At 42.3% G+C, this 15,505-nt stretch overlaps 1 protein-coding gene across 1 annotated transcript; it reads right to left on the bottom strand.

Annotated features, from left to right (window-relative positions):
- Positions 1-2,312: 2,312 nt before the first annotated feature.
- On the bottom strand, positions 2,313-15,210 carry LOC117969063 (tripartite motif-containing protein 16-like). The gene is made up of 6 exons (XM_059016377.1): positions 14,612-15,210; positions 12,295-12,384; positions 11,880-12,113; positions 11,566-11,725; positions 9,993-10,058; positions 2,313-3,092 (listed from the first exon to the last, which is right to left on the bottom strand). The coding sequence occupies exons 1-6, from the start codon at positions 15,197-15,199 to the stop codon at positions 2,560-2,562; spliced, it is 1,671 nt and encodes a 556-aa protein (XP_058872360.1). The 5' UTR covers positions 15,200-15,210; the 3' UTR covers positions 2,313-2,559.
- Positions 15,211-15,505: the final 295 nt, after the last annotated feature.

Below are 15,505 nucleotides of genomic sequence, written 5' to 3'. Positions count from 1 at the left end.
TCCCCTGATGACTTTACCTCCTTCTTCTCTTCTAAAATCTAAGATATCCGCAAACTCTTTAACACCTCTCCCTCCCCCGCACCCCCTCCTGCTACAACCCCTACACCCACTACATCCCCTACTAACTCACCCTCCTTCTCCACCTTCTCGCCCTTCTCAGACTCTGACCTCTACTCCCTGCTCCAGGGTCACAAACCCACCACGTGTGCCCTGGACCCCCTCCCCACTCACCTCTTTCAAGCTGCTGCTCCTGCTCTACTTAACTTCATCTCCTCCCTTCTCAACACCTCTCTACTTTCTGGTCTCTTTCCCTCTGCCTTCAAAAAAGCCTCTATCACTCCCCTCCTCAAAAAACCTACCCTCGACCCCACCTCCCTCCAGAGCTACCGTCCTGTCTCCCTCCTACCCTTCCTCTCCAAAACCCTCGAGCGGACTGTACACCGCCAGCTCTCTGCTTTCCTGTCCAACCACTCTCTGCTTGACCCTCTCCAATCTGGCTTCCGCTCTGCTCACTCCACTGAAACCGCCCTCCTGTCTGTCACCAACTCACTTAAGTGTGCCCGAGCTGCCTCTCTCTCCTCTGTCCTAATTCTCCTCGACCTCTCTGCTGCCTTTGACAATGTTGATCACTCTATTCTACTATCATCTCTTGCTGACCTGGGGATCTCTGGCACTGCTCTGGCCTGGTTCTCCTCCTACCTCTCCAACCGCACTTACCAGGTAACCTGGCGTGGAGCAACCTCCACACCTCACCCTCTCTTAACTGGAGTCCCCCAAGGGTCAGTCTTGGGGCCTCTCCTGTTTTCTCTCTACACCCGCTCCCTGGGCCCCCTCATCGCATCCTATGGTTTCTCATACCATTTCTATGCTGATGATGCTCAGATTTTCCTCTCCTTCCCCACCTCTGACTCCACCATCTCCTCCCGTATCTCTACCTGTCTGTCTGCTATTTCCTCCTGGATGCACTCGCATCACCTCAAACTCAACCTCTCTAAATCTGACGTCCTTTTCTTTCCCTCCTCCTCCCCCTCCTCTGATCTCTCTATCTCTGTTCCTCTGGAACCTACCACACTCTCTCCCTCTTCCTCCGCTAAGAACCTTGGAGTCACCCTGGACCCCTGCCTCTCTTATTCCCAGCACATCTCCACTCTGGCACGCACTTACCGATTCTTCCTGAGCAACATCCGAAGAATCCGACCCTTCCTCACCAACTATGCTACCCAGCTCCTGGTCCAGGCCCTGGTACTCTCCCGCCTAGACTACTGCAACTCCCTCCTGGCTGGCCTCCCTGCGTCCGCCACCCGTCCGCTCCAGCTCATCCAGAACTCTGCTGCCCGCCTGGTGTTCTCTCTGCCTCGCTTCGCCCACGCTACTCCACTACTCCGCTCGCTCCACTGGCTCCCGATCACCGCTCGCATCCAGTTCAAGACTCTTGTACTAGCCTACAGATGCCTTGACCAGACTGCACCCAGCTACCTCCAGACCCTCATCTCTCCCTACACCCCCACTCGACCTCTCCGCTCCGCCTGCACTAGAAGACTAGCTCTACCTCCGCTACGATCCCCTGCCTCCCGAGCCCGCTCCTTCTCCACCCTTGCTCCGCAGTGGTGGAACGACCTTCCTACAGATGTCAGGACTGCCCAGTCCCTGACCACATTCCGGCGCCTCCTTAAGACTCATCTCTTCAAACAGCACCTGTAGAACTCCTCTGTTGTATCCTGGGACACTATCACCCTTCATTTAAATATGCTTTATTTTGCTCTTATCTGCCCCCTATTTTACTACATTTAATCCTGTACTTCAGAATATTGTAATCTGCCAAGTGTTTAACCTGTAGTATTTTGTACTTAATCATATCCTGATGTAACTATCACTATTTAATCATATCCTGATGTAACTTTCACTATTATCTGCTGTATTATTGAATTGTGGTTTGTCACACTTGAAAAAAATTATTGTATTTCTTGCTCTTATTGTATGACTTGTATTGTAACACTTGAATGTATTTGTATTTGCTTGCGATTGTAAGTCGCCCTGGATAAGGGCGTCTGCTAAGAAATAAATAATAATAATAATAATAATAATATCTATTTCTTTCTCATTCCCCTCTTTTTCATTCTCATTTGAAAAACCGTGTTAATGAGTATTAATAAAAAAGAAAAAGTCAGTTAATCAAATTAATTTTTTTATTAAATCACATTACTAAAATCTGAAAAAAATAAACAGAACAAACATTTTATGGAAATCAAAGAACAAAAACAGATATAATAAAGCAAATTAAGTTCACTATTTTAAAAACTGTTACAGCACTGACTATTGGATGCCATTTCTTTAAATATATATAAAACATAACAATTCTTAAAAAAAAAAAGTTATTTCGTATGAAATTCATTCATTTCTAAAAACCAATAATTTACCTTGTTTCGCTCTGCAGGTGGCGCCGTTTTACCCCCTAACTTTCATCCAAAGTTGTGTCAGATTGAACATTCCCTTCACCCGAGGAGTGGAGAGGACAGACAGGGAGTTCAATACAAAGGGTTTCTTACAACACAAAACAGTCTAGTTCAGTTGGCAGATTGTTACAGTGGAATCATAAACCCAAAGCCTAAACCCAGGATAGAGCGGCTCAGTGAATGTGGTTTGGAATCTGTGCAGGAGGGTCATTGTGTCAGAGACGCCATAAAAGGACAGCGTGCCGGCATTAAAGTCCAGATACACTCCTATTCTGGGGGAGTGGGGGGCAGTTATTGCAGTTTCATTGTTATTGTGCCGGGCAGTGTAACTGGAATCAGAGCAGGACAAACTCCAGGACTTGTCATTGAATCCAAGGCGACAGGAACGATCCCCTCCTTTCCTGCTGATTCCTTTATATGTGAGTCCTATATCAGGCCATCCCCCACTCCACTCAATCTCCCAGTAACAGCAAGTCCCAGACAAACCCTCTCTGCAAAGTCCTTGGGGCCAGCTATCAAATCTCTCTGGGTGATCGGTATATCTCTGGGTCTCTCTCCTCCATGTCACCTTTCTGTTCCCTTCAGACAGACAGAGGTTTCTATGGACTGTGTTGGGGTCCAGTGTGAGCTGACAGGAATCTGATTGAAGAGAAGAGGACAGGTAGAGGAGAGACGGTTAGAAAAGTCAAATCAGTCATTGTCTGTTGCATCCTCAAATCACTCCCTCCTTCCTGCTTCACCAGTCCCTGCACCCTCCTCTATGCTCCCTCCTCCCTCTTCTATGCTCCCTCATCCTTCCTCTCCTTCTACATGCTCCCTCCTCCCTGATCTCTCCTCCCTGATCTATCCTCCCTGCTTCCTCCTCCCTCTATACTTCCTCCTGTATGCTCCCTCCTCAATTATTATTATTATTATTATTATTATTATTATTATTATTATTATTATTATTATTATTATTATTATTATTATTTATTTCTTAGCAGACGCCCTTATCCAGGGCGACTTACAATTGTTACAAGATATCACATTATACATTATTTCACATTATACAAATATCACATTATTTTTTCATACAATTACCCATTTATACAGTTGGGTTTTTACTGGAACAATCTAGGTAAAGTACCTTGCTCAAGGGTACAGCAGCAGTGTCCCCCACTGGGGATTGAACCCACAACCCTCAGGTCAAGAGTCCAGAGCCCTAACCGCTACTCCACACTGCTGCCCCCTCCATACTCCCTCCTGTATGCTCCCTCCTCCCTGCTCCCTCCTGTATGATCCCTACTGCTCCCTGCTCCCTACTGTATGCTCCCCTCTCCTTCCTGTATGCTCCCTCCTCCCTCTTCCCTCCACCTCTATGCTCCCCGCTGCCTCCTGTATGCTCCCTACTGCTCCCTCCTCCCTGCTGCCTTCTCCCTCCTCTGTCCTGTTGCTCCCTCCTCCCTGCTCTCTCCTATATGCTCCCTTCTCCCTGCTCCTCCTCCATGCTCCCTCCTCCATCTATGCTCAATCATCCCTGCTCCTGCCTCCGTACTCCCTCCTGTATGATCCCTCCTCCTTCCTCCATGCTCCCTCCTCCCTGCTTCCTCCTATATGCTCCTTCCTCCCTGTTCCCTTCTTTATGCTCCCTCCTCTCTCCTGCATGGACCCTGCTGCATCCTCTCCTCCCTTTTCCCTGCTCCATTCTTTATGCCCCTTCCTCCCTGCTCCCTCCTTCATGCTCCCTACTCCAGGCTCCCTGCCCCCTCCTCCCTGCTTTTTATAGACAAGTATATTTAGAGTGTAATAATTAAGGTTGATAATAGATTTGATCTATAATTCTTACTTGAGATTTATTTCTGACTTTGGATAAGTTCTCCCTTTTTATTTTTCTGTCTTCAATAAACTGCTGCTGCTAATAATTAAACCCTCTTCCTGTTTGATTGTTTTGTTTATTATAATTCCTACATTTTATCAAACTTCTTCAATTGGAACCCATCAAATGCAACTCTACATACAATTACAGTTCACTTAATGTTCCTACAGGGTATGTGTTGCCATTTTACCCACTCAGACCCCTTGCTTACTAAATATCTTCAATAGAATATCATCCACTCTTCAAATATCTGTCTAATATTTTAATGAGCAATCCGTCCCACAAGTGCAGTGATACTGCAATATACATTTACTACCAGCACAGGATGACTGGGAGGGATAGCTGTTCATTTTACCCCACAACTGGTTTCACATGCATTGTACATGTATTAAAAGATGGGATGATTTTCTATTCAGGGACACCAAGATATTTAGGGAGAGAAAGGTCTGAGTGGAAAAACTGGCAACAAATGCCCCTCCCCCAGTCATTCTGCATGTATTCATCTGAAACAATACTTGTTGGAGAGGAGTGTAGATTAATGGCTTCACAATTACTAATAAATAATAATAATTGCTGCCCTCAAGCTCCACCCCTCCCTGTTCTGTAGTGTTAGCTCTTCTCACAATGGAGTGACCCATCTTTCAATCAATCAAATGTTTCAGTGAAAACAGACTTACATTTTAAAAACTCAGCTCTGTTCCTTGGCTCTGGAGCCTGCAGACTGTAAACTGCAACTTCATTCACTGGGCAGAAAAAAGAGAGAGAAATAGAATTGAAACATACACAACAGTCATTGTCTGCTGCATCTTCAAATCACTCCCTGCTCCATCATCCCTCCTCTCTGCTCCCTCCTCCCCCCTGCCTGCTCCCTCCTCCCTGCTCCCTCCTCCCTGCTCCCTCCTCCCTGCTCCCCCCTGCCTGCTCCCGCCTCCATCCTCCCTGCTCCCCCTGCCTGCTCCCTCCTACATCCTCCCTGCTCCCTCCTACATCCTCCCTTCTCCCTCCTCCTCCTCCCTACTCCCCCCTGCCTGCTCCCTCCTCCATTCTCCCTGCTCCCTCCTCCCTGTTCCCTGTTCCCTCCTCCCTGCTCCCTGTTCCCTCCTCCTTGCTCCACCAGTTATCAGACGTTATTTTTGGTGTTTTGGGGCGATCAGCCAATAATACAATCGTTTCCACCCTTTCTGCATTTTCATTGGTCAGATTATATGTCAGTCACACAGCCTGAGGAAACTGCTGAATGTGAGCTGAAGCAATCATGAAACTTCATCACTGAGAGCCGCAGTGGAATGTTATTATAGTTTAAAAAATAATGTTTACACACACACACACACACACACACACACACACACACACACACACACAACTAATAGAAATAATAATGTTTTTATATTTCTGATAAATACAACTAAATAATAATAATAATAATAATAATAATAATAATAATAATAATAATAATAATAATAATAATAATAGTTGTTACATATATAGACATGTTTTTTTTTTAAATATCTCTTTATACATTATTCAGCTTGGTGTGATTATTATTGTTTAGCAGCGTACTGTAAGGTGTCTGTACACGTATGTTATTAATGTAGTTATAACGTTATATTAAACAGCAACACATCCCACAATCCTCTCGGGAGCGCTTGATAAAGAAACCCGTCCAGCCCTCCCTGATCAATCCAAGAGAAACCCACGTTTCCAACATCAGAACCACCGCGGCAACAGCCGCTCCGCATCCCATCTGAGGACAGAGCTGCATTTCCATGAGGGAGTCACCGCGAACATGGAGAAACCGGACACCCGAAAAATCACCCGGACCCACATCAACGGGCTTTGAAATACACTCTGATTCGGACTGAAGGGAATCCACTTCACACAAAAAGGGTTCACAGAAATGTGAGCAAAAACAACCACCCTCAGAACAAACCCGTGAACACAGAAATGGAAAAATAGAAATGTGAAAGCGCGTCATTTTAACACGCTCCCTAACAATTGCCACGGAAACCCTGACGACAAAAAAACAAAACAAAAACAAAACAGGAATGACACTCTGCATTGAAGAAGTATTCAGCTCCACAACACCTGAAAAACTACAGGAAACATCAGCTTATTATCAGAAGAGTTTCTTTTTTTAATTTTTTTTTAAAGGGGTGGATACCCATTTCGTACGTGAAAGGGAATGTGCTGTTTTTAAGTTACAAGTTCAAAGTGTTCTCTTTGGTTGCAGTCGCGTATCACTCCTAGTACAGACCACAGCAATTGCGGGTTTCTCTGTACTGTCTCACACATTGCAAACCTTAATTTAAACTGTGTTCACGTTATCAAAGTTGTTGCTATTTTAAGTACAATTCTTTATGGAATTCACCAGAGATTATAAAAATACTGCATGGGGCAGTGTGTGTGTGCGTGTGCGTGTGTGTGTGTGTGTGTGTATATATGTGTGTGTGTAAACATTATTTTTTAAACTATAATAACATTCCACTGAGGCTCTCAGTGATGAAGTATTACGATTGCTTCAGCTCACATTCAGCAGTTTCCTCAGGCTGTGTGACTGACATATAATCTGACCAATGAAAGATACGATCCCCTCTATTCATACATAGCCTGTCATATCTGATCCTGTAAGATACGATCCCCTCTATTAATACAGAGCCTGTCATATCTGATCCTGTAAGATACGATCCCCTCTATTAATACAGAGCCTGTCATATCTGATCCTGTAAGATACGATGCCCTCTATTAATACAGAGCCTGTCATATCTGATCCTGTAAGATACGATGCCCTCTATTAATACAGAGCCTGTCATATCTGATCCTGTAAGATACGATGCCCTCTATTAATACAGAGCCTGTCATATCTGATCCTGTAACATACAATGCCATCTATTAATACAGAGCCTGTCATATCTGATCCTGTAAGATACGATCCCCTCTATTAATACAGAGCCTGTCATATCTGATCCTGTAAGATACGATCCCCTCTATTAATACAGAGCCTGTCATATCTGATCCTGTAAGATACGATCCCCTCTGTTAATACAGAGCCTGTCATATCTGATCCTGTAACATACAATGCCCTCTATTAATACAGAGCCTGTCATATCTGATCCTGTAAGATACAATCCCCTCTATTAATACAGAGCCTGTCATATCTGATCCTGTAAGATACGATCCCCTCTATTAATACAGAGTCTGTCATATCTGATCCTGTGAGATACGATCCCCTCTATTAATACAGAGCCTGTCATATCTGATCCTGTAAGATACGATCCCCTCTATTAATACAGACATGAAGGACTGCTGTGCTGTAAGTAGTTCCTCTTGGATTGTCTGTCGGGACTGTACTATAAAATAACATTTGCTTACTAAGGTGGGTGTTCATTAGTTTTTATTACAAGCTGGATTGAGGTTGCAGACTCTTCGGGGGATATTTTAGAGACATTATAATAATTGTTGCGATTGTTCAACATCTTTCATCTGAAGTCGATTTAATTGACTAACAAACAGGAATGAATTCAATGTAATGTGTTGCCACTGTGAGAAGCTCATTTTAACAGAATACTGCGAATTACAATTGTGATCAATGATGTGTTGGAATTGATTAAAAGGGAATGGGAATTGATTTTAAAAAGTTATTGAGATTGAAAAAAAGGAATTGACCCGAACCCTGTTCACAAATGGCCAGTTTCACACGAGGCTGAAGATAGCTTCTTATTCGCCTGTTTCTTATTCAGACTTTGATCTGCTCCAAACTGAATGGTTGGCTTTGTATGTAAGAGGTTAAATCACGTTGGGCTGCTAATTTCTCTGTGGATATTTACAGAGGGGCAGCTCCTAAACAATGTTCAGTTCTTATTTGCTCGGCCCAACACTGATTTCAGGGTCAAAACAGCTGACACACATGCCAATGTATGTGTTATAGTTGAAGGAGTAACAGTGTATTTAAGGGGTTAAATCACGTTGGGCTGCTAATTTCTCTGGATATTTATAGAGGGGCAGTAAGTTATAAGTTTTGTCTCCAAAATTATTTAACATAACTATCATTCTGTGGGACAAAATGCTAATTCTGTGGGACAAAATGCTAATTTTTCCTGTGTTTTCCTGTGTTTTTGTCCTTTTCTCCTCCCCTTTACAAATTCATTTGATGATTATTGAGTCATTAGCGTCTCAACGACAATGCAAAAATGTGTCATTTCTGTGCTCTGTGTTGTTTCACATCATGGTTTTTCTAAGTATAACTTTGCTATATCTTGTATGAAACAGTTTTTCTTTTTATATCCCATGTATAAAAAGAATCTTCTTCTGAATAGCAGAGTTATCTAGTTTACATGACATAAATATAAAACCTGATAACCTTTGATTAGCGTTCCCCCAGTTCACATCAGTCTAGACAAACACTTTTGAATAACGTTTAAAATGGAAAATGAAGGATCTCACCTAATTTAACTCCCTGTCACAATTCATCTCTCCTGCATGCTCCCTGCTGCATCCTCCCTCCTCCCTTTTCCCTGCTCCCTCCTCTATCCTTCCTCCCTGCTCCCTCCTCTATGAACCCTCCTCCCTGCTCCCTCTATGCTCCCTCCTCCCTCCTTTATGCTCCCTGCTCCCTCCTCCATGCTCCCTCCTCCCTTCTTCATAATTAAACCCTCTTGCTGTTTGATTGTTTTGTTCATTATAATTCCTCAATCTTATCAAACTTCTTCATTTGGAACTAATCAAATGCAACTGTGCATACAATTACAGTTCACTTAACCCTTCGGTCCATTTATTCAGCGTGTCTCAGGCGCGTCAGGTCCAATTTATTTTCACACATGCAGTTTATTTTAGACACGCAGTTTAAAAGTATTTTCACAGTAAAACAGGTTTAAAAGTCTCTGCATATCAACAGGACTCTCAGTACTGCATCTCCAGCCCCGCTCCTTGTTCGCTGTATTTTTCACATACCTCTTCATAGTCGTGCATACTGATAAATCATCTCCTGATCACTTGATTTATCACCAAACTCCTCAATAATGCGATCCAAGTCATTATTTTATTACTATAACACCTAAAAGAAGCTCTGCAAATGTCTGTGATGTTCTTTGAGCGCTGGATGCGGAAGCAGCTATCTTGTTTGTTTATGTCCGTGTTATCTATGTGGTGCCGGGGCTATCTGTATTCATGAGAAACTCCCTTTTAAATATTGGCAGGGATGGGGTTAAATTCCCCTCCCTGCCCAGGTTTATTGTGTCAGGTGGGAGTAATTAACAATCAATTAGCACCCAGCCACCTGACATAACAGGAGGCCTCAGCTCCTCAGTAGAGAGAGGTAGCTGAGGAAGCAAGGGTGGTTTTTGTGTTGCTTGCTGGGTTTTTCTTTGTGTGCTGTTCATTTTACCCCACAACTGGTTTCACATGCATTGTACATGTATTAAAAGATGGGATGATTATCTATTCAGGGATACCAAGATATTTAGGGAGAGAAAAACAGGCAACAAATGCCCCTCCCCCAGTCATTCTGCATATATTCATCTGAACCAATACTTGATGGAGAGGAGTGTAGATTAATGGCTTCACAATTACTAATAAATAATAATAATTGCTGCCCTCAAGCTCCACCCCTCCCTGTTCTGTAGTGTTAGCTCTTCTCACAATGGAGTGACCCATCTTTCAATCAAATGTTTCAGTGAAAACAGACTTACATTGTAAAAACTCAGCTCTGTTCCTTGGCTCTGGAGCCTGCAGACTGTAAACTGCAACTTCATTCACTGGGCAGAAAAAAGAGAGAGAAATAGAATTGAAACATATACAACAGTCATTGTCTGCTGCATCTTCAATTCACTCCCTGCTCCATCATCCCTCCTCCCTGCTCCCTCCTCCATCCTCCCTGCTCCCCCTGCCTGCTCCCCCTACCTGCTCCCTCCTCCATCCTCCCTGCTCCCCTCACCTGCTCCCTACTCCATCCTCCCTCCTCCCTGCTCACCCTGCCTGCTCCCTCCTCCATTCTCCCTGCTCCCTCCTCCATGCTCCCTGTTCCCTCCTCCTTGCTCCAACTATCAGATGTTATTTTTGGTGTTTTGGGGCGATCAGCCAATAATACAACCGTTTCCACCCTTTCTGCATTTTCATTGGTCAGATTATATGTCAGTCACACAGCCTGAGGAAACTGCTGAATGTGAGCTGAAGCAATCGTAATACTTCATCACTGAGAGCCTCAGTGGAATGTTATTATAGTTTAAAAAATAATGTTTACACACACACACACACACACACACACACACACACACACACACACATTTAATAGAAATAATAATATGTTTTTATATTTCTCATAAATACAACTAAATAATAATAATAATAATAATAATAATAATAATAATAATAATAATAATAATGATAATAATAATAATAATAAATCCTGAATCTTTTATTTTCTTCTGTAATATCAAGTTGAAATCAAGTTTAAGGATGTCATCAACACTGTATTGCTGCGGCGGGTCCTCAATATTCCCTCCTAATAATAATAATAATAATAATAATAATAATAATAGGTGTTACATATATAGACATGTTTTTTTTAATATCTCTTTATACATTATTCATCTAAGTGTGATTATTATTCTTTAGCAGCGTACTGTAAGGTGTTTGTATGCGTATGTTATTAATGTAGTTATAACGTTATATTAACTGGATAGCAGCTTTTTTCAATTGGGCTCATCCACGGTCATGAATATGTATTCCTTCCGTATCAGTGCAGCAGCCAAAGTCAATGTGAACACGTCTGCCACTGCACTGGAGTCTTGTGTTCCTTCCTCTCCATCACATATCTTTACCCAGCAGTATAGTGTACATATTAGGACACCCTTGTGCATCAAACATACAGCAGTCATTGCCTGCTCCAACCTCAAATCACTCCATCTTCCCTGCTTCATCAGTCCTTGTTCCATCCTTCCTGCTCCCTTCTACCTCCTCCCTCCTACCACCTACCTGCTCCCTCCTGCATGCACCCTTCTCCCTCCAGTCTGCTTCATCACTCCCTGCTCCTTCCTCCCTGCTCCCTCCTCCATGTTGCCTCCTCCCACTTACATGCTTCCTCTTCCTTACTCACTCTTTCATGCTCCCTCCTCCCTGCTGCCTCCTCCCTTCTCAAAACTACATTATTTATATAACCAGCAATCTGCAAGAGGTCTTTATTAATGTCTTGCAAGTCCTGTCCCTCCTCAAGCCATGGTCTATTTGAGAAATCTCTACCAAAGGAATCTATTTCACACCAACCTGTTGTGGTTATTTTGACTAATTCCCCCTTGCAGAAGTCCTCAATATGGTCTTTAAGTTCAGATACAGCTTTCCTCACAGCCTCAAAAGAGATGTCTGTATTGACAGTAACGCTGGGTAAGTCTCCAGCTTCAGGAGGGGCACAGAGAGACTGGAAATTCTACAACAGGAAAGTGGAGAAAAGGAGTTTTCAGTGAAACAGAATGGGGTCCAAAACATTCCTGGGGAAAAGCAAGGATTCATTCAACTGGAGAGGTCTGTCTGAAACCGTCCCAGTTGTGGACTTGAGATTTTCTAACAAGCAGTGATGTTACCTGTAGAAAATGGATGTGATCCTCTGTCTCTGAAAGTTGTTTCAGCTCAGCATTTCTCCTCCTTAGCTCAGCAATCTCCTGCTCCAGTTTCTTCATGCGTCCTTCTGCCTGATTCACTGCAGCCTTCTCATTAGCTCCAATCAGCTCAATAACCTCAGTGTGGATCTTCTCAATGTATCGGATCAGCTCAGTAAAGATCTTCTCACTTTCCTTTATTTCTATGCATGCAGATCTCTGAGTGAAAGAACACAGTAGAGGAGACATGGTTAGTATTGATATCAAAAACACATCAGGCATAAAGAGTAAATTTCTGTAGATGTGTTCCAGTCAATCTGTTAATAATAATAATAATAATAATAATAATAATAATAATAATAATAATAATAATAATAATCCCCCTTTTGTCAATACCCACTTTCAGTGACCCCACAGCCTGTTTCAGCTCCTCCACGTCTTTCAGCCTCTCCTGGATTCTCTGTTGTATTTCTGTCTGTGTCTCTTCCAGCTGCTTCTGTGTAGAATCACAGTGACATTTCTGATGGAGCATTGAGTGATATCCTGTCACACCCAACACATGCCTGTTTAAGTATGCTATTGAAACTGATAGAATCATTTTAGTTGAAATATATTTTATGTTTTCTTGTCCCCTTACCTCTTTACAATGTGTGCAATAATTCTGAGTCAAATATATTTTGTCTTCAGTTCTAGTTGCAGGCCATAGACACCTGTAACACAGGCTAGATCAGACAACGTGTGTATAGTAGTAAGATACAACACCATCTAGTGCACAGCTGCCAGCAATACAAAAGGACACTTGACCCACAGTAGCTGTCCATTAGATGGTACTGTTTCATACTAGTAACAGTGAATGATGGCTGATCTAGCATGTGTTACATGTTTGTTTTGTCAAGCACCTAAGAAACTGAAGCAGCATTCTCTTTAATGGATATTTAGGGCTTCTGATTTCTGGTTTTATCTGATAAACACAGATAAAACAGCCCTGATACAAAACAATGAAATCAGTTTATACCCAATAAACACCAGACAAACACTGGACATGGTTACTCAATTCACATTGACTTCACCCCTTTCCATGTGAAAAAATACAATAAAATAACCTAAAACCTAAAAAAACATTTCTCATAGCAGTCGGGCAATGTCCCTCCTTCCTGACTTGTATCTCTCATTGATTCATTCTGAATACTTTAAACTGAGTGGCAGCACATTCCTGCATTTCTATTGTAGGATTGCACACGCTTGTGAGATTTGAAACGAGATTACAATTAGAAACGGAGGTTTGTTCTTGCTCGTGGGATTTCAAGCTATATTACAGTTCAATAGGAGGATTCACACACTCGTGGAATTTAAAACAGAATTGCAAATTGTGAAGAAATGTAAAAAAAAATGTTACCTTCCTTTGGTGACTTGTTTCTCTTACTGTATGACAGTGTGATGGGGTGCTAGCTCGCCCCTATAAATTTGTGTTTGTTATTGTTGTTATTTTTACTGTTTTCATTATGTTTTTTTGATTCTTGTTTTGGTGTGGATCAGCAGGGAGGGGGTTAAGTTCCTCCCTGTGAAAATACATGTGAGAATGTGGCTGGAGCCTTAAGTGCTTAATTGTTAATTATTAGTTAATTGGGCTCCAGCCACAGAGTATAAAGGGCAGGTGAAACCCTTTGTGTGGAGGTGTTTTTTTCTGTTTGGGAGTGCTGGGTTTTGGGGAGTTTTGTGTTTGGAAGGAGGGAGTGTTTTGTTTGAAAAGCCTTGGAACCTGACCATTTATTTTGTAAGTTGTCACGTGTATTATTTGTATTTGAACCTTTTTGTTGGCCCTTGTGCTTATTTATTTGATTATTTTTTTGTTTAATAAAGATCATTATTTTGCCCCTTTCACTGTCTCTGAGCCTCAAATCTCTGTCATCCTGCCACAGACAGGTATTTACTTTTTTCTACATTTCACATAAGAGTGTTGGAAACTACAAATTAAAAGTGAAATGGTGCTTTTGTCTGATTTACTTTTGCTGCGCTACAACCCTGAAAACACGTAAACTATCCGTGCTGTAGAGAGAGTCACTGGCAGTTCTTCCTTTAACTTTGCGTGAGGAACTATCGTTCCTCTCAATTAATCTTGGTGATTTTTTTGCTTTTTTAAATTATGTGCTTGTCTTTGCTGGGAATGTTATTTTTAAACAGTCTAAACAATAAAACTATAATATCTTAAACAATTAAACTGATATATGATTTTATTAAGTCACAAGATACATATAGAAAAACTCTAGGAATATAAATGATGCTAATTTTACACTATAAATTCCAATGCACCACAAAACAGCTGAACAAATCCTTCTACCCTGTGAGGCAGGACTGAGGTCCTGCACGTGTAAATAGTGTATATTTATTAAATTATAAATCAAGAAATTTTCTAGTTGTTTTCAAGCAGTGTTTTGTTTTGAATGTTTTGTGTTTTTTGTATCAAAGAAAACCTCCTGTGTCTCTCCTGTCAATCGGCGATAGCCACACCTGTAACAACACCCCTGTCACACCCTGAAATACATTGTAGTACATCATAGTTTAGATAGAGCAATTAAAAAACTAGGGCTCTCTAAATAGCTCTTAATATACAATTAAAATCTGATCTGATGTGAAACTCTATAACCTAGTAAACAGACATGTTAAATATCCCTGGGAATTCTTATCTTCTAGGATAGCTACAAGGAAATGGTTCAAACCCTTACCTGTTTCACACTCCTTTCTGCCTCAGCTGAGACTGTATCATGGCTCTTGTGTTTATTTTGTGTACACAGCCAGCAAATACACGCCTGATCGGTTCTACAGAAGACCTCCAAAACTCGTTGGTGTTCATCACAAAGCTTCTGCTCCAGATCTCCAATTGCATTGATCAGCTTGTGTCTCTTTAATGTTGTAACTTCACTGTGAGACATTACGTGTGTTTCACAGTAAGAGGCCAGGCACGTCAAACAGGATTTCACAGCTTTGAACTTTCTCCCAGTGCAGAAATCACACGGCACATCTCCAAGTCCAGCATAACTTTGAGCAGGAGGAGGATTGAGTACAGTCTTCTTTAATTTCTCCACAACTTCAGCCAGCATGGTGTTTCTGCGCAGAACAGGCCTTGGGGTAAATGTCTCTCTGCACTGGGGGCAGCTGTACACACCTGTATGATCAGTCTGATCCCAGCAGATCTTAATACACCCCATACAGTAACTGTGTCCACATGGAATAGCGACTGGGTCATTCAATAGCTCCAGACACAGTGAACAGCTGAACTGATCCTCTGACCACAAGTTTGAAGCCATTCTTGCTGCAGTGAGACAGAGAGACTGACGATTTCACAGAAACTTCACTGTGCTGATTTCCTGGAATTGTGTAAATCTCTAAGAGGCAGGATTTTGGACTGAGGCCAGGTTTAGACAAGCAGCCTGAGCAGAAACTGCTGAATTAGTGTGAGAGGGGTGGAGAGGAGAGAGTTGTTAGTGGGACTGGAGTTTGAGAATGGCATTGTCACAGTAACCCTTCTATAGCTACAGTATGTATTTGACTGCACTAGACCTTCACTTCTGTGTGGGTCTGAATCCTCAGAAGTTCACAAGGGAAGTGAGTTT

Source organism: Acipenser ruthenus, chromosome 52, assembly GCF_902713425.1.
Source record: "Acipenser ruthenus chromosome 52, fAciRut3.2 maternal haplotype, whole genome shotgun sequence".
Lineage (NCBI taxonomy): Eukaryota > Metazoa > Chordata > Actinopteri > Acipenseriformes > Acipenseridae > Acipenser > Acipenser ruthenus.
The sequence above is the reverse complement of the archived record's forward strand: the minus strand, read 5'-3'. Positions and strand labels throughout refer to the sequence as shown.